The 23,255-nt window shown below is 39.9% G+C and overlaps 1 protein-coding gene across 2 annotated transcripts; it reads left to right on the top strand.

Moving 5' to 3' along the window:
• Positions 1–146: 146 nt before the first annotated feature.
• DNAJB11 (DnaJ heat shock protein family (Hsp40) member B11) lies at positions 147–22,756 on the top strand. Of its 2 annotated transcripts, none has more exons than XM_019463439.2 (10): positions 147–425; positions 3,108–3,264; positions 7,674–7,771; positions 9,485–9,617; positions 13,096–13,238; positions 14,005–14,087; positions 14,994–15,051; positions 21,062–21,173; positions 21,419–21,578; positions 22,292–22,756. In XM_019463439.2, exons 1-10 carry the CDS (start codon positions 358–360, stop codon positions 22,354–22,356), a joined length of 1,077 nt encoding a protein of 358 aa, XP_019318984.1. In that variant the 5' UTR covers positions 147–357; the 3' UTR covers positions 22,357–22,756. The 2 variants fall into 2 exon arrangements, with proteins under 2 accessions (XP_019318984.1, XP_053759534.1); XM_053903559.1 differs by lacking the exon at positions 147–425 and adding an exon at positions 434–465.
• Positions 22,757–23,255: the final 499 nt, after the last annotated feature.

Raw genomic sequence — 23,255 nt, 5'->3', positions numbered from 1 at the left:
TTCTCCTCTAATAGGCCCGGAGCTGCGGCTGCAATTCGGAAGCCTAACTGGCCGCCCGCGCCTCCTCGGAGGTGAAGTGTACTGCGCTGATTGGCTGCGAGGAGCCGGCCGCGTGTGATGTCCCGAGCAGCGATTGGCTCTCGCCTGCTAGGGGCTTCTCTCCCGGGGACTCGGGACTCCCGGGAAGTGGACTGGCAGGGGAGGGGGCGAGCTAGCTGTAGCTCCGGACCGAGGAGGAGACCCCGGTGTGAGGCGGCCTCTCAGCGCCGGGTGGGCTGGTGAGCCGACTCGGCGGCGGCGGAGTCTGTAAGGAACGCGTGGGCTAGGGACCGGCACAGAGGCCGGCACAGAGAAACCATGGCCCCGCAGAACCTGGGCACCTTCTGCCTGTTGCTGCTGTACCTCCTCGGGGCCGTGATCGCCGGGTGAGGAACAGGCACCCGCGGGCATGGGGCCCGTGAGTCGGTCAGTCTTGGCTGGGGTAGAGGGAGCATTGCCAGACTGAGGGAGTGGAAAGGGGCGTTGCTGAGGTGAGGCGGTGGGGGCAGAAGAATGGCTGGTGTGGGCCAGGCCAGCGGGCTGGAGAGGAGAGCAGTGGGTGGCTCGAGTGAGAGGAGCTTAGGTCCAGAGGCCCTTAGAGCTAGAGTTGCCCAGAGGAGTGGGATTTGGATGCAGTGCCAGACACACTGTGGGGGTGGGGGTACTGCTGAGCTGGATGGAAAAGGGGACCATACAGTGTTGAGCCTGCATCGAGCCATTGGAGGGGCTGACATTAAATTGGGTGGGTTATTTTGCGAGTCTGAGTGAAGACGTGAGAACAGGTAGGAAAGTCATGCTGGGACTAGAGGAAATTGGATTGAGGGAGCAAGGCAGACGCTTTGGAGAGTTCTTGAACTTCCCAGCTTCTTGAGATAATTGAACCTAAGCTGTCATCATGCCTCACTGTCTCTCTCCATGGTACATTCTTGAGAAGCTGAATAATCTTATGAGCGGGAAGAGCATTTCACCAACAGGTAGTGAGCTGGGATTCAAGACCACCCACCTCACTTACGAATTATGTGACTCTGAAGGAACCACCTAAATTCTTATCTGTAACATGAGGGTAATAAGGTTCCTCCTGTAGGAAGGGAATAGGACCACCTGAACTCTTAAGGATCCTTCCATCCGTTTAGATCCATGATCTTACAAGCCTGGTGACCACGGGATATGATCTGCCAGGCTCATATTTTAGAATGTGGGGAAATAGTAAAGTCTTAGTTTCTAACAATTCATAAGTTTCTCTAAATGGAGGAGGTGCTACTTAACAAAGCTTTAAAATTGAAAGTGCTTGTTATTTCTTAAAATTTTTTCCCCCGTGCATGTCTGCTTAAACTTTGTTGTCTTCTTTATCTTGTGAAACATTTGAAATTTCTTAAAAATTAACTTCTTCTAGGTAATGCTTGTTTTTCTTAGTATGTTTTTGTTAGTACTTAACTAAAGCAACACATACCCTAAGATATTTAAACAAATGTCAATATGACTACTGCTAATTCTTTAGCTTTAAACATCAGCCTTTTATAAAGAAGTCTTTTGGGAACTGTAATATTGATGCTAAACTATGCCAGTCATCTTTTCCCTGATTTTTTCTGAGCTGTTACTTAGCCATTTTATATTATTATATTTATACTATTATATTGTTATTACATTACATTATTTTTGTATTATTCTAAGTGAGACTCATTCTTTAAACAGCTCTTTTGTTACTAATTTTAATGAACCTTTTGATTTAGTCCTTGTCTCAAGAGATGTCAGATGTTTGCAGATTTTTGGGAGGAGGCTAACGCATCTAACTTTCATGGAATCCCTTGGGAGTGACCATTTTACAAACTTCTACATGAAATGATTAAATGACTTTCCTAAAGTGGGACTAAGAGCTTATGGAATAATTTTCTCAGTGTGGTGGCTTATATCACCTGGCACCCCAATGCATTTTATCCCCACTACGTTTTAAAATCACCATCGCTGCTACATTAGCATGTCCATTGTGAACAACTTTCCCATCCCCTTTGTTGAGAAATGCATTTTCAGAATAACTTTCGGTGGCTCAAGTGACTCTGCCAAAAGGAGTAGGTGTTTGTGAGCATGTTTATTCATTTCATTCAGTGTGTGTGTGTGTATGTATGTGTGTATATATATATATACACACACATACATATACAGGTGTCTTCTATGGGCTACAGTCCCTGCCCTGAAAGTTTATTATACTCTGTTGTATCCATTGGCCCTTCTTGCAAAGATTCCTTTTGTAATTAATTTGGTTCAAGCATAGTCCCGTGCAAGGTGGTCAGTGGTCAGCCCTTATCTCCCACATACATATCATGCCATGTGTGTATTTGTAGCTGCTGAGACTTACAGGCTCCTGTATGTGGGCTTCAGCAGCTGTCTATAATTAAGACTTGACAATGACAAACTAGTATAACTACTAACAATGACTGCAAGATTGATACTTCCGCTTTTAGCAAAAAAACACACAACTCATACATCCAAATAGATGTTATTCTTTCTTCAGGGCTCTTACTGGATTTTGGCTTAACCTCCATGTTAGCCTCTGAACTTAATTTCAGTCACTTCATGTTTAACATTTCAAACAAAGCTACTACTAGAACATTTATGCGATGTAATCTTGTAAAGAAAATCGCCCTTTGAGGTTGTCACTTGACCTTTGGAAACAGCCAGAAGTCATTTAAAGTCACTAATAGAGGGAATGAAAAAGGAGAGTTAATTTGATTATACGGTTATTGGTTGAAAGTAACACATATGACCATAAATAATAGTTTTCTTGCCTGAAGATAGTTTTAAGAGAAGTATACCACAGATGTTTTGAATAATTTCAGCAAAGTTCAAAAAGTACTTAGGCTGTCATTGTGATTGCTTCAATGTATAAGAACTCGTTACAAATTCCGAGGTTTCTCTTTGTAGTCATTCTTTTTTTGTGCATCACGTGTATATCTTCATTTTCCTACCTCTTTGCTCATTCACAGACCTAATGTAAAGGAAAAAATTTCACTTTTAAAAATGTAATGTATACTTCTTTAATGAAGTACCCTTTCCCTCTCCCTACTCCCCAGGCGAGATTTCTATAAGATCTTGGGGGTGCCTCGCAGTGCATCTATAAAAGACATTAAAAAGGCCTACAGGAAACTGGCCCTACAGCTTCACCCTGACCGGAACCCCGATGATCCTCGAGCTCAGGAGAAATTCCAGGATCTAGGTGCTGCTTATGAGGTGAGTCAGTAAAAAGGATGAAATAGGAATGAAACCTACAGTTACAGAAAAGACAGTGTAACACAGAGTAGCACTCCTTTCTTTCAGGTCACTTCTTTTTCAAAATAGACAATGGGTAAAAGTAAAGTCAGTGTTTGCTGTTATATTGTACATTAGCGTTAGCATACTGCCATTTTCTGACTTTTTCCCAACAGTATTTGTTTTATTAAGGAGGGTAATGTTGAAAAAGATGAAAGAATGATTGATAGATTCATGAGTAGACTGATCCTCAGTCGATCAGTTTGAGAGAGCCAGAAATAGAATCAAAGTCTGAATGAAGATTGCAAATCCACATGCCCACATGGACCAGACACACAGTGTGCAGGGCGGTTATAAGATAAAACATGACAGTGGCTTCTCTGCCTCCATATTGGGATTCCCTATTAAGGGAACGATGAGGACTGTGACAAAACTAAAGCCCTCTTGCCCCCTTTCAAGGGAAGCTGTTTTTCAACCCCAGCCAGTTTTTGCCATGTACAAATGGAAACATGGTGTTGCCATTTAAAAAAAAACATGGTGTTTTTATTTTAAATTAAATGAGAAGTCATTTAATTTTTTAGGAGAAGTGCTAATCCAGATTTGTATGTAATTCTTTTGACTGGAACATTTTTGTAACTAATTCGATTTAAAAATTTCTTTTTTGTGCCGATCAAACAAAACACAGCTACAGTTTGCAATTTGCAAACTAATCTGGAGAGGAAGACACTTTCAATATCATCTCATTTAATCTACACTAGGTCACCATAAAATATAGAGCTGGGCATATTCTTATTTCCATTTTCTTTTTTTCATTTTTAATAACACTGAGGAATATTTGTTGAATGCTTAATAAATTATATACTATTTGAAAAATTTATACACAGATTCTTTCAACACTATGGTGAAAAAATCTTATAAATAAGTTCTGATAATCTTTTGTCTATTTAAATTAGGAATTAGCTGGGTTTTTTTTGGTTTTTTTTTTTTATGTTTTTATTTATTTTTGAGACAGAGAGAGACAGAGCATGAGCAGGGGAGGGGCAGAGAGAGAGGGAGACACAGAATCCAAAGCAGGCTCCAGGTTCTGAGCTGTCAGCACAGAGCCTGACACACTCTGGGGCTCGAACTCACGGACTGTGAGATCATGACCTGAGCTGAAGTCGGAGGCTTAACTGACTGAGCCACCTAGGTGCCCTAGGAGTTAGCTGTTTTTCATGTACTGCAATTCGCCTTTCCTCTAGAAATAGATTAAGAGATCAGGGTAGGGAGGGGTTCCAGGTTTAATGAGGTATAGTTGACAAAACTGTAAGATGTTTAAAGTGTATGTCATGATGATTTGATATATGTATATAGTGTGAAAGGATTCTGCCCATGTAACTAACACGTCTGGCACCTCACTTACTTGTCTCTTTTTATGGTGAGAACATTGAAATTCTGCTGTCTTGGCAGATTTCAGTTATACATTCCAGTGTCGTCATGCTAGTCACCATTGCTATTTTCTAGAAGGACACAGAAAAAAAATAAACTCTGGAAGTTATGGAGCTAAAACTTTTGAATGCAAGTTAAATCCCTGGATAGTGAGAAGGCTGGAAACAAATCCGAAAAATACTTTAGTAAGTCAGAAAAACCCAAAAGGAAGAGATCCCAAGGCCTAAATTAAAGAATCCACTGACCTGAAACAGTGACTTATACCTAGGGGAAACCTAAGCCTAATGGGGTCCCCCTTTTCCTGTTGATACCTTCAGGGATCCTATAGGACCAAAATTCCTAACCTGGAACCCACAAATAAACTTGAGAGTGTTGGTGGACCCTCTTAGGCAGAACATTTTGTTTCTTGCTGATAATATGGATTCCATATTTTGCACTGTATTTCCCATAAATATTCCCATTGTTTGCTAGGAACCCAATAGTCCAAAATATTTTTTAGGGAAGCTGCTGCTAAGAATTTACCATGTTCTTTCAAGTCTACCATATTCTTTAGCTATGACCTAGACAGGCTGTACATAAATCATTCATGAGATTGAAGATTATTTAACTCTAAGAACCTTTCTAGTCACTAGGTCTAATTTTCTTTTTTCTTTATATCATTCATTTGGTTGCCTTTGGTCGGTAGATAAATTAGTGTTCACGAATCAAAATCCCAGTTAAGTTGAAGAGTCTTTTGTGAATAGAAATTTGTCTTCTCTACGGAACTGGGGTTACTGTTGGCATTTTAATTAGTTGAGACTCTAGGTTGGTTGGCCAGTCAACTAAGAACCTTTCTTTCTTTTGAAATTAAAATAGCTCCTAAGACCATGGAATAAAATTGCATTCCTTAGAAGACAACTGAGGAAGAAGTGAATTATAATAGATAACTTTAAGGGTAGTTTTTTGGGAGGGTTATTACAGAGGCCTCTGCCGTCTGTAAAGAGACTGACTTTAAAATAGTTTTTGTTTGGGGATTTTGAAATGGTGTTTCTTTTAGACCCATGTGTGGGATACATTTCTTTGCAAGACCAGACCACAGTAGACTTGAAAGTAAAAATACTGAAACTGCAGATCACATGATGATAAGAGTTTTGAGGTTTTGTGTTGTTGTTTTTAAGTGAATTCTGCCCACTTCTACTTCCCTGAAGTAGCTTTTTTTTTTTTTTTTTTTTCCTTTTGAGGATATTTACCAAATATTCCTTTCCATGTGGTCTATCATAATGCTTTTAGTCAAGTACTCTGGTCACTTTTGGACTAACCCATTTGTCTTTCCTTTTAAGAATGCTTTCTCTTGGGGCACCTGGGTAGCTCAGTTGGCTCAGGTCATGATCTCACAGTTCATGAGTTTGAGCCCCACATCAGGCTGTGTGCTGACAGCTCAGAGCCTGGAGCCTGCTTCAGATTCTGTGTGTGTGTCTCTCTCTCTGCCCTTCCCGTGCTCACGCTCTCTCTCTTTCTCTCTCAAAAATAAACATTAAGGGGCACCTGGATGGCTCAGTCGGTTAAGCAGCCAACTTCGGCTCAGGTCATGATCTCACAGGTCCGTGAGTTCGAGCCCCGCGTCGGGCTCTGTGCTGACAGCTCAGAGCCTGGAGCCTGTTTCAGATTCTGTGTTTCCCTCTCTCTGACCTTCCCCCATTCATGTTCTGTCTCTCTCTGTCTCAAAAATAAATAAATGTTAAAAAAAAAAAAATTAAAAAAATAAACATTAAAAAAAGAAAAAAGAATATTCTCTCTTATATACGCAATTTCTTTTAACATTTAAGATAAATTTAGAAAGATAAAATATTTTAGTGACTCCTTACACACCTCTCAGCCCTGAGCCAGAAGTGTGTCCTGTTTATATATGCTAGTCAGGTCTTCCCTTTCTTTTGCTGAGTCAGCAAGCCCCATCTACTTCCAACCTTTTCCTGAGCCAGTGCAAGTATGGGTTTGAAATAACCCTTCAATCTGCTGTCTAAACAGAAGTTTTAAAATGACCAAGAAGGTATAAAGTTATTTAACTGTCAAAATTATATGTGTGCAAATACTTCAGATTTCTCTAAATAGATGGGAAGCTTTTTCTATCTGTCTCTCTCTCTTTTTTTGTGGGGCGGGGGAGCATGTTGAAAGCAAATTTTAAAGAGTATGGAAGCTTATTTAGTTTTTATATTCTTCAAATGGGTCCAGTCTTTTCAAGCTGTGAAATTGACCTTGAGCAGTCTTCATAGAGCAGTGTTTTGTTTTGTTTTTTACTTTCTGTAATTCAAACTCAGAAGATTACAAACTTAAACATACACGTCAGACAGCATTCTTCCACAAATGGATATCCAGATACCGCCCAAAATAGAAAAGGGAATGTGAAAATAGAGCAGGATAGACCCTTCTGAAGGGCCATTTGATTCCCTTGACTTGTCAGTCTCCTAATGTGTATAACATGGAGGGGTGTATATGATATGGACATGTAGGTAGGACTGAGCAGATTTTCAAGCTGTCCTGATTTACTGCTTCTGTCACTAATGGCAATCTGTCATAGTCCCATCCTAATTTATGGTTCAGAGAGCTACTGCCTCATACAGGTTAACTGCACGAGCACAAGAATCACACTGAATGGGAAGTAACCCTGAGGAATTCATCTCCCCTCTTTCCTGTTGCTGCCCTCACCTTCATAGCCACATTGCTTATCTCAGATATGGTTTTTATGTGACTGGGCGAATTTTGATAAATTAAAGACATGAGTTGAGCAATGTAGAAGTTCCCAAATGAACAGTGCATCAAAGAATTTCGTCTGCCAAAGAAAATATAAACATGCCTTAATACATAGTGGAAACTGCATTCCACAAAAATCTTAGACCCAGTATCAGAATTAAAAAAAAACCATGAATGTACCTTCATCACATCTTGCCAACCCCTGATCTTTTCCTCCACTGGCTTTTGCCCCCCAGGTTCTGTCAGACAGTGAGAAAAGGAAACAATATGATACTTATGGTGAAGAGGGATTAAAAGATGGGCATCAGAGCTCCCATGGAGACATTTTTTCACAGTAAGTAATTTGCCCATCTGCAAAGTATTAGTGTCTGAGAATGGATCATTCGGTCATTGTTAAAGATGTATCCCTGTTGCCTGCTTCAGAAGCTTTTGATGAAGAGTACAGCTCAACTGATTCTTGACCACAAGGTCAATCATCCTCCTCCCTGTGGGAATATACTCTTCTGTTTTCATAAAGCTCTAGAAAATACAGGTTCCTGTCCAGTCAACTGAATCAGTCAAGTCACCCTTGACAATGCTGGGGGCACTGTATGTTGTCCCCTCGCTGTCTTAGAATCTGCAAACCATTAATGAATGAGATTATTTCTTATGAGCAGAGAGAGAGCGAGAGATTTCTATTCCCATACCCAGAACTGCCTCTTTTTCATCCTATCAACAGGAGAGACACCTACAATAATCGGCATTGGTGGAAGGAATTAGAGTAGAGGCTTTTTGTCTCCTGTCGCACGTGGCTTTCCAGGAGTGCTGAGTGGCTGGGATAATAAACACCTTTCCCTCCCACTCTTTGAACCCCTCTTTGTTGAGCATTTGAATTTTCGTGTGCCCTGATGATGCCATATAAGATCTTAATCTGGGGTTTCAAATCAAGGTATAAACAAAAAGATGTTTGAGGATGCTTTTCTATGGGGAGAGGGTTTATTGCTTTCTTTAGATTCTTAAAGGGTTTTGTGAACCCTTTCCCAAAGAAGGTAAGAATCACTGTTGCACACAATAGTCTCCCCCATCTAGTATTTGGGGGTGACAGTAGATTTTTCAGGACTTGTGAAGATGTGTGGGTAATGTGGTTAGGAAATCCTTCTCTTCCCCAGGATTGATTTGGTTGTTTTAGCCTACTAGGGAAGTGTCCCGTTCCCTTGACAATTAGAAGTGATACCTAGGGATGCCAGAAAGAGAGAAAACGCCATCTGTACCACCGCCCCCCCCCCCCCTCCTCAATCCTCCCTCTCTGTTTTTGTTGAAGTTTCAGGGAATCTATTCACCAAGATTGGTTGGTGGGTGGGAAGTAGTTATCTAGCTGGCATCACTGTGCCAACATCTGAGGCTTCTTAACATCAAAAATTAACATTAAGATTAGAACACCTGCACATTTGAAGGTCATTGTATTAATTCAAAGTGATGCTTTTGTTACTTATAAGAACTGATTTTGATCTTGTAGAGATCAGAACGTCCTTTTTCTTAAGGTCCAGAATTGTACTAAGTCTGATGCTTTTTTAGTTTAATTATGTACCCAAGAGTTTTGTACAGAACAGTAGCTTCTTTAATTAAAGCTAGTTTCTAAAAATTACACAAAGTGAACATTACAAGTGTTCAAAATTACCATTTGAGTCAGTATTACATGAGTTTATATGTACTATGCCCTTTCTCGATAAGTCCATTATATCTTGATATTCCTTGATATTAAAACAGATTAGTAGGTCATTGATTATGCCCAACTTTGAATTCATGGATGCACTGTATGCACTGCACCATATGTCTGGACAATATGTATTAAAAAGTAAAATTTTTCTGTGGGATATGGCAATATAGTTGTGTATGATGTATGACAAAAAATTGTGTGTGATGTATGACTCCAGTGTATTAAAAATGTCAGTTTTTATACAATATTATGTTGGTAGGACACAATATTGTATCAATGCGAAGAAAATGAAATAATTGCAAGACATGAACTCTGATTTCTTTTCCTGATGATTTTTACACTTATCCACAGCTTCTTTGGAGATTTTGGTTTCATGTTTGGAGGAACCCCTCGTCAGCAAGACAGAAATATTCCAAGAGGAAGTGATATTATTGTAGATTTGGAAGTTACTTTGGAAGAAGTATATGCGGGAAATTTTGTGGAAGTAAGTTCAAACAACACAGCTATTCATATTAATTCCCAGAATTGTTCTTTTGACTAAAAGCAGGAAATCTCTGGGTACCTGCTCTGTCTTTCAGGGGTGGGGAGAGTGACCAGATGCACAGAATTGAGTTCATCATAATCCCAGGTTCATAATCCCATTGTTTCATGAGCTCCTCACCCAGCCCAAGAACTAAATACAGCAAGACCATGTCCGTCTACCTGCACAGTACTTCCCTGTTCCATCCCCCTGCCTCCCCTTCAGAGGGAGCTCCTGTCCTGTGTTCTGTCTTTATTGTTCCCTTGGCACTCCTGTTTGTTTGTTGTATTACGTGTACATGAATACCTGAGTAAGATATTGTTGTATTTTTATTGCTTTTGACTTCGTGTATGGTAGGATGCTATTTTTACAGTCTTTGGGACTGGCTTTTTTTACTATAGTGTCATCAAGATTGCTGCCTGTTGTTGCTGTAACATGTAATTCTGCTGAGTAGAATTTTATTGTGACCACATTGTATCAGTAGGCACGTAGGTTATTTCCAGTTTTTTTTTTTCCACTGCCCAATAGTGCTTTTGTGAACATTCTTATACACACATCCAGGTACATGTGAGCAAGAATTTCTCTTGGGTGCATATATGTGAGCGTGGAATTGCTGGGTAATATGAACCAACGTTCATTTGTACAAGATAATTCCGTATTGTTTTCTCAGTTGATTAGTACCAGCACTTCCGCCAGCCAATTATAAGAGATCCTGTAGATCGCCACCTCCCTAAAACCGTGAATTGTTAGGCTTCTCAATATTTGCCTGTCAAATGGGTAAAAATGCTACCCCATTACGCTCTTGATTTGGATGTTCTCAGCTAATTAGGATAAACACTTTCATATGTTTGGTCTTTGTTGGCCATATGTGATAAAAATATAGCCTATCAGTTTGTAACTGGTGTGTTCATTATATCGAAGATTTGTTTAAATGAACAGAGGTAATTGATTTTAGTGTGGCCAAATTTATCAGTCTTTTATGGTGAGTTTTTGTGTCTTGTGTAAGAAATTCTTCTCTGCCCTAAAATCAGAAAATGATTCACATAATATTTTCTACTAAAACTTCGGGATCTTTTAATTTGAGGTTATCTTTTTTTAGTCTTGGAAAATTTATCTCCGTGTTTTTGGATATATAATCCTCTTTGTTGGCATTTCTGCCTCTATCTCCTAATTTTCTTATAAATATAAATATATAAGTGTATATATATATATATAATATGTACATACATAATAAATATCTATATATATTTAATTCTGCTTCTTTAGCCTCCCCTGCTTTCTTCTAGAAGAGTGCCTTATTTGGGACTTCCAGCTCATTACTTCAGTCTTTAGCTATATCCATCCTAATAGTATCCCATTGCTGTGTTTTTATTTCAACTCATATTTTTATACATAATATCTCTACTGGATTCTTACATTATTTCTTATTCTATTTCACTTTGCTGATGCCTTCCCTTATCTCCTTAAATATTACCATGCTTATTTTAAATTCTTGGTCTGTCTTCTCTAATACATTTGCTTAAAATATATGTTTTATCCGGTTTGTTGTCTTTTCTGGGGGGTGGGAGGTGGAGGGCATGTAGTCAGACCCCTCAGGTGTCTAGATGGTTTTTTGACCTTTGAGCTCATACTCCCTCCACCATGGGGATCAGCAACTTTCTTGCCCTGGTAGGGCATCTTGGGGCGAGCCCTTGCCTAGTGGTTCTAACTGTGTTTTATTTGTTTTCTGAGAGGGCTTTTTTCGGTCTTGTTTGCTGTCTGGGGTCTGTCTGTTTTGGAGAAGAGGGGGTCACCCAAACTCGTCCCAGGGCCGTTCAGGAGCAAGGCGACAGCAGAAAAGTCAACTGCTTTTCCCTGACACCTTCTCAGTGCCCCCTCTAGCCACCGCTGCCCCAAGATGCAGCCACCACGCTGCACACATACCGGTTCAGTACAGCCTTCTGTCTCTGAAGCTTTCTCACAAATTGTGTGTTATGATTATTGTTTCCTGGAATTGACGTCTTACAGTGTTTCCAGGATTTGGGAGGAGCTAGCTGGTAGCCCACGTATATGTACCAGCTCGACAAGAAGCATTTTCTTTAGTTGTGGCTTCTGCTCTGAAGAGTTGAAAAAAGAGGACTGGACAATTACAGAGGATGCAGCTGTCTCGTCATACTGTTGTTCAGTCTGAAGGGTGAGAGAAAGGGCAGTGAAAGTATTTGGGCCGTCTCTCCTTCAAAAGCAAGATGGATTGTTGGGTTGGGAGAAAAGAGGTGAGCCTGATTAACCCTCATGTTCCCTGCAGACCTGTTGTCTGCAGACATCACCGATATATACTGTGTACATCACTCTTTGCAGTTAGTGTGTCCCGAAACAAAAATCTATGCTGGTGGCCTTGCTATTTAAACGACTCTGTGGAAAATTCTTTTTCCGGGAAAAATTACCTTGAGAGAGAACATAGTAGTTAAAAGCATGGACTCTGGAGCTAGACTGCCTGGTTTCAAACACTAGCTTTGCCATGTATTAGTTATTTGACTTTGGTTGTGTTCCTGAACCTTTCTGTGCTTTCATTCCCTCCCCTGTACAACGGGGACAGTAACACTACCTGCCTCATGAGCTGGTTGTGAGGACTGGTTGAGTTCATACGTGTAAAAGCATTGCTTGCCTTGTAGTATGTGCTATAAAGTGTCTGCTCTAATCACTGTTACTGTTGTCATTTATTCTGCTGACCTGGGCTTTCATATATTTGTAGGCTTTAAGGGATTTTTCTCCCAAACATTTGTGTCATCCTGCTGCCTGAGCACATGCCTTGTGATTCGACGTTTGGCTAACTAAACAGGCAAACACAGGAATACGTTTCTTCACGTGTACTGCTTCCCACATACCTTGAGCGATCGGCGTGTTTGATTGCAAGCAACTACAAAGAGATGATTATTGTGTCCCTTACATATTCAGTGTCTGAATTGAGATAACAGTGGGAAACAGCCCTGGATTGAGTTGCCTGAAACAAGGAAGTGTTTTCATTGGGTTTATCGTAGGTAATGGTATGGTGGCAGCTAATATCAGCTTTTGAAGGCTGTGGTTGTTCTTCAGGCTGTGGTTTTGCTTTGCACGGCTCAGATTTCTTCAAGGATAGCAATTCTGTGAACTGCTTTAACTCAGCGGTGTTTTCTTGTGGCTCGGAAATGCCCATATCATACACGTTATTTTCTGGCCCTCTTCTGACTCCCCTCTTTCTTCTCCAGCTTCAGAATTTGAATCACTTAAGCATCCGTTTGCTTCATTCCTGTGGGGGGTGTGATTTGTAAGTCCACAGAGACTTCTGTCACCTCGGGTCTCCCTGAGGGGTAGCTTGCCAGAGAAGAGGAAGTTCTGGCCTGGGCGTGTGTGCAGCCCTGATCAGTTGAGGAAACCAGAGGCTTTTTTACAGAGAGAGAAGCTGACGTTGTTTATGTATTTCTAGGTAGTTAGAAACAAACCTGTGGCAAGGCAGGCTCCTGGCAAACGAAAATGCAACTGCCGGCAGGAGATGCGGACTACCCAGCTGGGCCCTGGGCGCTTCCAAATGACCCAAGAGGTGGTCTGTGATGAATGCCCTAATGTCAAGTAAGTGGAGCGCTTTCTTTGTTCTACCAAGAGACACTCGAATCATGTCATTTGTCTAATGCTAATGGTCTAGATCTAGATTTTCCCCTATCTTTCCATACCCTTCTTTCACACGCTCTCAAGTTCTACCAGAGGATGGAACAAAGACATGTACATTTTTATATTTTCCAAAAGAATTTCTTCTAAATATTGCCTTCTGTGTTTCTGAACTAATAAGCAGTACCCTTTATTTCTGAATATCCTCCTCAAATGTTAATGTTTCATTTTTCCCACTCGGAATATTAGAGCAGTCCTATATGTCTAGCTAACATTTCAGATTAGAGAAAGACTCTTTGCTGATTATGTTAGGAACACAACTATTTAATTAAACAGTATGATATATATATCCTGGGATCCTGGGATCAGGAAAAATATCCGATAGGACAAACTTTGCTGTTGATTCCTGATAAACATGACCATGTGGTTCCAGGTGCCCTTTATGTATGTGTGAGTAGTTTACTCTGTTATTGATCACATGGCTCAAAGTAATCAGCCTACTGCAGGTTTCTTCGGAGGCAAGTTACAAGATTATATAAGGTAGAGTAGCTTTGCCCTAGCTTTTGGCAAATAGAAGATGTAAATGGATCTCAGATGGCTTTGTCAACTAGAGGTACAGAACAGTCTTCCAAGAAACGACTCTGATAGAACAGAAAAAAAATTAATTATGTGTATCTGGGGTTTGGTTTGTATTTTCATTTTTTTTCTTTCTAAATTCTCTTTGTCTCAGACTAGTGAATGAAGAACGAACGCTGGAGGTAGAAATAGAACCTGGGGTGAGAGATGGCATGGAGTATCCCTTTATTGGGGAAGGTGAGATGTTGATATTGATGTTTTACTGTCCTCACTTTCTATTCCCTGGGTGCTTGTGAATGCCTCCCACCCCCACCTCACACCCTATCCTAATGGCCACATAGTAAATGCACGTATCATGTCCCACAGTCTTTTGTCCGGTTTAAACCTTTCAGGACCTTCGTGGTTGTCCACGTTAAACCATAGCATTACAGTGTATCTTTTGAATATAATGGCCAAAAGTTACCACTTAGTAACTTTTTATCTAGTAGCCTAAGTTATATCAAAATTTAAGGTGTCCAGGGGTGCTGGGTGGCTCAGTTGGTTGAGCGTCCCAACTCTTGATTTCAACTCAGATCGTGATCTTAACAGTTTGTGAGACTGAGCCCCCACATCGGGCTTTGCACTGACAGCTTGGAACCTGCTTGGGATTCTCTCTCTCCCTCTCTCTGCCTCCCCTGCTTGTGCTCTCTCTCCCCATATAAATAAATAAACTTTAAAAAATCTGTTTAATAAATAAAGAAATAAATAGAGTGTCCAGACCTTAATGGATTAATTTTAACTCAGCAGTGAAAGATGTATAGCTCTACTTGGCATTGATAAGATACTCTCAGACCTCCCCTTGAGGTTAAATTTAAAACTCCAAAAAAAAAAAAAAAAAGAAGCTTCAAGACTTCAGGTTCAAGAAATCAATGAATCTTTCTTTGTTTAGGAAACAGTTCAAGTTGTTTATTGCTGTGCCTGAGACACAGGTGATCTTTACTAATAATCTGAAACTTGATATAACCAGTTAGAGATACTGCTTTCATGGGTAGATTTGGTAGGCAACACCCAAGGTAATGGATTTAAAAAATTCTCTCAACTGCGGATAGATCTGCAGTGTTCAACTTGTGTGACTTACAACATGCCATCATCTCTTCTGATTAGGTGAGCCTCATGTGGATGGAGAGCCAGGAGACCTGCGGTTCCGAATCAAAGTTGTCAAGTACGTGATCTGATTTTGGAGTCCCTCTCTTTAGCCCCCGCTTTTCAGATGAGTTAGATTAGAGAATCTGGGTAGCCACCAGGACATGGCTAGCCTTTTTCCTCTGTTTCATGCACTTAAATGCCTTAATGATCATTTGTAACTCTACAACAATACTAAAAATTAGGGGTTGGGGCCTAGGATTGAGCCATTATATATTTACTCACGACCTACAAATCCAAAAGATGTTGGGAGGAAAGAACTGATAAAACAAGTAAGGAGTTGTAAAAGAGACGCAAATACAAGTGGTATTCAAGGAGACCTGAGATTTCGACTGAGGAAGCATGGCACCATACAAGATTGGAGGACTCTACGTAGAAAGAACCTTCTATTACATGATACGCAGTTTTTCTTCAGCATGAAGTGCCGCTTATACAAGAATTTTGCCTGGGACTCTGGCTTTCTTGTTTATTATTTCTCTCTTGTTACCACTTTGTTTTTGTTTTTTGATGAAGGATTAATATCTTTATTTTTTTTTTAATTTAAATTTTAGTTAACATACAGTGCAATATTGGTTTCAGGAATAGAATACAGTGATTCATCACTTATATACAACACCCAGTGCTCATCCCAGCAAGTGCCCCCCTTAATGCCCATCACCCATGTAGCCCATCTCCCACCCAGCTCCCTCCATCGACCCCCAGTTTGTTCTCTATCATTAAGAATCTCTTGTGGTTTGTTTCCCTGTCTTCTCCTTTTTCCCTCCTTCCCGTATGTTCATCTGTTTGTTTCTTAAATTCCACACATGAGTGAAGTCATATGGTATTTGTCTTTCTCTGATTAACTTACTTCACTTAGCATACTACATTCTGGCTCCATCCACATCATTGCAAATGGCAAGATTTCATTCTTTTTGGTGGCTGAGTAATATTTGATTGTGTGTGTGTGTGTATTGGAAGGCAACTGAGCACACCTGCTGCCAGGACCTACTAAAGGAAAGAAAAACCTGTGTGAAAGTGTGTGACCTGTGAAGTGGTATATTGTCACAGTAGTTTATTTGAACTTGAGACCATTGTAAGCATGACCCCAACCTACCACCCTATTTTTACATACCCAAGTTCTAATAACTCTCATATCCAGGGTTTTATTCAAACTCTGTTGAGGCATTTTACTAACTTCATTCCCTTTTTGGTCTGTGAGACACTTTAGAATTTTCTAACGGAGTTTACTGTTATTTAAAAATTTCAAGTTCTTCTTTTCCACAAATGCCACCAGCAGATTATAATTTGGTCAACAACACTATCTCCTTTTAATGCCACCAGACTTAGATCTGCATCATTCATGGTATAAATTTTACTGTTACAATATAATTACCATCTCTCTCTTAAAATGAGATCAGGTTAGCAAATGATATAACAGCTTTGTTGTTGTTGTTGTTGTTGTTGTTTTTTCAAGACAAAGGCAAGCTTCCCTAACTTGAATTTATAGTTATTAAAAAAGAAAATAAATTTTAAAAAAAGACACAAAAAAAATAATATCGTGGGCAATAAAAAATTATTTTAAACAAAACAAACAAAAATACACAGACACACATACACACACACACACACACGCACACACACACCCTCTTTATTCATCACTTGATGGACATTTGGGCTCTCTCCATAGTTTGGCTATTGTTGATAGTGCTGCTTTAAACATTGGGAGCATGTACCCCTTCGAATCTGTGTTTTTGTATCCTTTGGTTAAATACCTAATAGTGCAATTGCTGAATCTTAGGGTAGTTCTATTTTTAGTTTGTTTTTTTTAATATGAAATTTGTGGTCAAATTGGTTTCCATACAACACCCAGTGCTCATTCTAACAGGTGCCCTCCTCAATACCCATCACCCACCTCCCCTTCCTCCCACCCCCCCATCAACCCTCAGTTTGTTCTCAGTTTTTAAGAGTTTCTTATGGTTTGGCTTCCTCCCTCTCTAACTTTTTTTTTTTTCTTCTTTCCGCCCCCCCGTGGTTTCTCAGGATCCACATAAGAGTGAAAACAATGCTATTGCTGGGTCATAGGGTAGATCTATTTTTAATTTTTTGAGGAACCTCCACACTGTTTTCCAGAGCGGCTGCACCAGTTTGCATTCCCACCAACAGTGCAAGAGGGTTCCCATTTCTCCGCATCCTCTCCAGCATCATCTCCTGATTTGTTCATTTTAGCCACTCTGACTGGTGTGAGGTGGTATCTGAGTGTGGTTTTGATTTGCATTTCCCTGATGAGGAGTGACGTTGAGCATCTTTTCATGTGCCTGTTGGCCATCTGGATGTCTTCTTTTTTAACGTTTATTTATTTTTGAGACAGAGAGAGACAGAGCTTTAATGGGGGAGGGTCAGAGAGAGAGGGAGACACAGAATCTGAAACAGGCTCCGGGCTCTGAGCTGTCAGCACAGAGCCCAACGCGGGGCTCAAACTCACGGACCGCAAGATCATGACCTGAGCCTAAGTCGGACACTTAACCGACTGAGCCACCCAGGCACCCCCGGATGTCTTCTTTAGAGAAGTGTCTGTTCATGTTTTCTGCCCATTTCTTCACTGGATTATTTGTTTTTTGGGTGTGGAATTTGGTGAGTTCTTTATAGATTCTGGATACTAGCCCTTTGTCTGATATGTCATTTGCAAATATCTTTTCCCATCCCATTGGTTGCCTTTTAGTTTTGTCGATTGTTTCCTTTGCAGTGCAGAAGCTTTTTATCTTCATGAGGTCCCAATAGTTCATTTTTGCTTTTAATTCCCTTGCCTTTGGAGTTGTATCAAGTAAGAAATTGCTGCGGCTGAGGTCAGAGAGGTTTTTTCCTGCTTTCTCCTCTAGAGTTTTGATGGTTTCCTGTCTCACATTCAGGTCCTTTATCCATTTTGAGTTTATTTTTGTGAATGGTGTAAGAAAGTGGTCTAGTTTCATTCTTCTGCATGTTGCTGTCCAGTTCTCCCAGCACCATTTGTTAAAGAGACTGTCTTTTTTCCATTGGATATTCTTTCCTGCTTTGTCAAAGATTAGTTGGCCATCCTTTTTGTGGGTCCAATTCTGGAGTCTCTATTCTATTCCATTGGTCTATGTGTCTGTTTTTGTGCCAATACCATGCTGTCTTGATGATTACAGCTTTGTAGTAGAGGCTAAAGTCTGGGATTGTGATGCCTCCTGCTTTGGTCATCTTTTTCAATTTTACTTTAGCTATTCGGGGTCTTTTGTGGTTCCATACAAATTTTAGGATTGCTTGTTCTAGCTTCGAGAAGAATGCTGGTGCAATTTTGATTGGGATTGCATTGACTGTGTAGATAGCTTTGGGTAGTATTGACATTTTAACAATATTTATTCTTCCAATCCATGAGCACGGAATGTTTTTCCATTTCTTTATATCTTCTTCAATTTCCTTCATAAGCTTTCTATAGTTTTCAGCCTACAGATCTTTTACATCTTTGGTTAGGTTTATTCCTAGGTATTTTATGATTCTTGGTGCAATTGTGAATAGGATCAGTTTCTTTATTTGTCTTTCTATTGCTTCATTATTAGCGTATAAGAATGCAACTGATTTCTGTACATTGATTTTGTATCCCACGACTTTGCTGAATTCATGTATCAGTTCTAGCAGACTTTTGGTGGAGTCTATCAGGTTTTCCATGTATAATATCATGTCATCTGCAAAGAGTGAAAGCTTGACTTCATCTTTGCCAGTTTTGATGCCTTTGATTTCCTTTTGTTGTCTGATTGCTAATGCTAGAACTTCCAACACTATGTTAAACAACAGCGGTGAGCGTGGACATCCCTGTTGTGTTCCTGATCTCAGGGGGAAATATCTCAGTATTTCCCCATTGAGGATGATATTAGCTGTGGGCTTTTCATAAATGGCTTTTATGATGTTTGAGTATGTTCCTTCTATCCCAACTTTCTTGAGGGTTTTTATTAAGAAAGATGCTGAATTTTATCAAATGCTTTTTCTGCATCGATTGACAGGATCATATGGTTCTTTTCTTTTATTAATGTGATGTATCACATTGATTGATTTGCGAATGTTGAACCAGCCCTGCAGCCCAGGAATGAATTCCACTTGATCATAGTGAATAATTCTTTTCATATGCTGTTGAATTCGATTTGCTAGTATCTTATTGAGAATTTTTACATCCATATTCATCAGGGATATTGGCCTGTAGTTCTGTTTTTTTTGGTTTTTTTTTGTTTGTTTGTTTGTTTTTGCTGGGTTTCTGTCTGGTTTGGGAATCAAAGTAATGCTGGCTTCATAGAATGAGTCTGGAAGTTTTCCTTCCCTTTCTATGTTTTGGAACAGCTTGAGAAGGATAGGTATTATCTCTGCTTTAAATGTCTGGTAGAATTCCCCAGGAAAGCTGTCTGGTCCTGGACTCTTGTTTGTTGGGAGATTTTTGATAACTGATTTAATTTATTTGCTGGTTATGGGTCTGTTCAAGTTTTCTATTTCTTCCTGTTTGAGTTTTGGAAGTGTGTGGGTGCTTAGGAATTTGTCCATTTCTTCCAGGTTGTCCAGTTTGTTGGCATATAATTTTTTATAGTATTCCCTGATAATTGCTTGTATTTCTGAGGGATTGGTTGCAATAATTCCATTTTCATTCATGAATGTGGTAATTGCAGGGGATTTTAATACTCCATTTACAGCAGTGGATAGATCATCTAGACACAGAATCAATAAAGAAATAAGGGCCCTGAATGATACATTGGAGCAGATGGACTTGACAGATATATTTAGAACTCTGCATCCCAAAGCAACAGAATATACTTTCTTCTCGAGTACACATGGAACATTTTCCAAGATAGATCACATACTAGGTCACAAAACAGCCCTTCCTAAGTATAAAAGAATTGAGATCATACCATGCACACTTTCAGACCACAATGCTATAAAACTTGAAATCAACCACAGGAAAAAATCTGGAAAACCTCCAAAAGCATGGAGGTTAAAGAACACCCTACTAAAGAATGAATGGGTCAACCAGGCAATTAGAGAAGAAATTAAAAAATATATGGAAACAAATGAAAATGAAAATACAACAATCCAAACGCTTTGGGATGCAGCAAAGGCAGTCCTGAGAGGAAAATACATTGCAATCCAGGCCTATCTCAAGAAACAAGAAAAATCCCAAATACAAAACCTAACAGCACACCTAAAGGAACTAGAAGCAGAACAGCAAGACACCCCAAACCCAGCAGAAGAAGAGAAATAATAAAGATCAGAGCAGAAATAAACAATATAGAATCTAAAAAAATCTGTAGAGCAGATCAATGAAACCAGGAGTTGGTTTTTTGCAAAAATAAACAAAATTGATAAACCTCTAGCCAGGCTTATTTTTAGTTTCTTGAGGAGCCTCCATACTGTTTTCCAGAGCAGCTGCACCAGTTTTTATTCCCACCAACAATGGAAGAGTTTCTCCGCATCTTCACCAACACCTGTTGTTTCTTGTATTGTTAATTTTAGCCATTCTGACGGGTGTGAGGTGGTATCTCATCGTTGTTTTGATTTGTATTTTCCTGATGATGAGTGATATTGAGCATCTTTTCATGTGTCTGTTAGCCATCTGGATGTCTCCTTTGGAAAAGTGTCTGTTCATGTCTTCTGCCCATTTAATTCACTGGGTTGTTTATGTCTTGAGTGTTGAGTCTGATAGGTTTTGATCTGATAGATCTTCATCAGATAAGTCATTTGCAAATACAGTAAAACCTTGTTCTGGAAACATAATCCAGAGCACTTGTATATCAAAGCGAATTTTCTGTAGTCTAATTACTTGTAGTTTTACTTATGTGCTTTGCCTTCTGATGTTTCTAAGCTCCTTAAACATAGGATATAATAAATTTTACATAACCTTATATTTTTCAGTTAATACTATCCACAAAGGAATGTCTAGTAAATGCCTGTTGTTTCAAAGAGTGGTATTCATCCTTTCCCAAGATTTTTCTAAAAACCCTTTGAATGTTTTCCAAAGATGGAAGTTTTTTATTTTTGCCTTGTTCTGTTTTTAGGCACCCAATATTTGAAAGGAGAGGAGATGATTTATATACAAACGTGACAATCTCACTAGTCGAGTCTCTGGTGGGCTTTGATATGGATATTACTCACTTGGATGGCCACAAGGTAAACAGACCAGTTTCCTGCTTCCTCCATGTGGATGGTTTTGAGATTATGTGTTTGGTTTTTCTTTTTATTTGGAAAACCTATTTCTTTGGCTTTCAATGCCCTGATGATGGTTCCCTGTCCCTTTCTCCTTGCTGCTGTGCTGAGCTGTGACGTGAACTCTGGGCACCAGTGCTCACTAGAAGCCGTGTGTCGTACTTCAAAAGTACCCATCCTACTCCAGCCCATTCCCTTTTGCTTTCTAGGTACATATTTCCCGGGATAAGATCACCAGACCAGGAGCCAAGCTATGGAAGAAAGGAGAAGGGCTCCCCAACTTTGACAACAACAATATTAAGGGCTCTTTGATAATCACTTTCGATGTAGATTTTCCAAAAGAACAGTTAACAGAGGAAGCAAGAGAAGGTGAGCAGTCTAATGAGAGAGAGAGTACGTGCGTGTATGTGGTATATGAGTATGAGAACAGCGGTTAAAAAGGGGCAATAAAAACAAAACCCTCCAGTGACATCAGACATCAACCACTAACCCTACTGCAGACAGAACTAGGAATTGGACTTGACTTTCTGTAAAAGACATATTCAAAATTCTTCTGTCACTGTGTTAAAAAAAAAAAAGGCTGGGTGTGCTGGGCTTTAAAACTTGGGGTGTCTGGACCAAACTGTAGAGGGAAGGGTGAGGTGTACATTAGAAGGGCTAGGGGCCTTAGGATGGTGTCTGCGATGGCTGATGAGGTAAGGGCCCAGTTGGTGTGTCCCAAATAATAAGAGGAAAGAGAACGGTGGAAGAGGTCAAAACTGAAAAGAAGACAAAGAGGAGGGAATGGAAGACAACTGAAGAGCTTTCTTTCCATTTTGATGGCCTCTTCTCACTTCTCATTTGGTAGGGTTTTGTGGGATTATGTGTGGTATGTGTGCTTGAGCACCAGAAAGTCATGAGGGGCTGTCTTGGACCTACATGTGCGTGTGGGGGGTGAAGGGTATCCACATGCAATGAACTTGAACAATTCAGATCCGTTGTTGTCATGTGGCCTTTTGTGAGCCTCTGCGTGAAACATGTTCTTCGAACTCTACAGAAGTGACATTTTTGTTGATGGAATCATTTGTTCCTTCTTTCTTCAGGTATCAAACAGCTACTGAAACAAGGATCAGTGCAGAAGGTATACAATGGACTGCAAGGATATTAAGAGTGAATAAAATTGGACTTTGTTTAACATAAGTGAATCAGCGATATTTATTATCAACAGGGGTTTTTGTGTGTGTGTGTGTGTATGTTTTTGTTCTTATTTTCAATATGCAAGTTTGGCTTAATTTTTTTCTCCTGATGATTGTCATGAAATGAGCAAGAGGGTTTAAGAATTTGTCCATTTGTATTCAGAAAAGAATGACCAGCAAAAGGTTTAATAATACCTCTCCCTTTGGGGATTAATGTCTGGTGCTGCTGGCTGAGTTTCAAGAATTAAAGCTGCAAGAGGACTCCAGGAGCAAAAGAAACAGAATATAAAGGGTTGGAGTTCATTGTTAGCTGTTTCATTCAAAATGCCAACTGGAGAAGTCTGTTTTTAAATACATTTTGTTGCTATTTTTTTCTTGACTCCTGTTTCTTGTTGGTTTAGCTACACTGTTGTCCTTCCATCCCATCTGGTCGCTTTCCCTTGATCTACCCTGTGTCCCCCTGGGCTCCTGCGGGCTAGTCGGCTTGACCTCCCATCAGCCAAGATGGACCCACAAACCTGCAAAAAGGGTGGTAATGATCCAGTCCCCATACCCAATTAAACGCACATAGTATCTTCTAGAAAGGAGCTTGAAGAAACTGAGTAGAGACTGGGGTACAATTGTCCCTGAGAAAATACATTTCCTCTCATTTCATTCGGGAATAATCTGATATGGATACCTTACTGTTTAAAAGTACTTTTCACATACATAATCTCTGTTGACCTCATGATTAAAAAGCCTTTGGTTTGTGTTAGGAACCAGGATTACCATTGGCCCTAAAAAATGTGTGTGACCTGTAGATTACTTTTGCCTCCCCAGGTGGCCTCTGATTCAGTGGCACACGACTTGAGTAGACTTGGTTTTTGAATCT

Source organism: Panthera pardus, unplaced genomic scaffold (genome assembly GCF_024362965.1).
Source record: "Panthera pardus isolate Hobbes unplaced genomic scaffold, ASM2436296v1 HiC_scaffold_16, whole genome shotgun sequence".
NCBI classification, from domain to species: Eukaryota; Metazoa; Chordata; class Mammalia; order Carnivora; family Felidae; genus Panthera; species Panthera pardus.
The sequence above is the reverse complement of the archived record's forward strand: the minus strand, read 5'-3'. Positions and strand labels throughout refer to the sequence as shown.

Excerpts from the sequence above, each read along its gene's own strand:
- DNAJB11 (XM_019463439.2), top strand. The coding sequence starts at position 358 with ATGGCCCCGCAGAACCTGGGCACCTTCTGCCTGTTGCTGCTGTACCTC. Across the intron at positions 13,239-14,004 it reads GATGAATGCCCTAATGTCAA|ACTAGTGAATGAAGAACGAA; the intron begins GTAAGTGGAGCG and ends TCTTTGTCTCAG. Across the intron at positions 21,174-21,418 it reads CTCACTTGGATGGCCACAAG|GTACATATTTCCCGGGATAA; the intron begins GTAAACAGACCA and ends TTTGCTTTCTAG.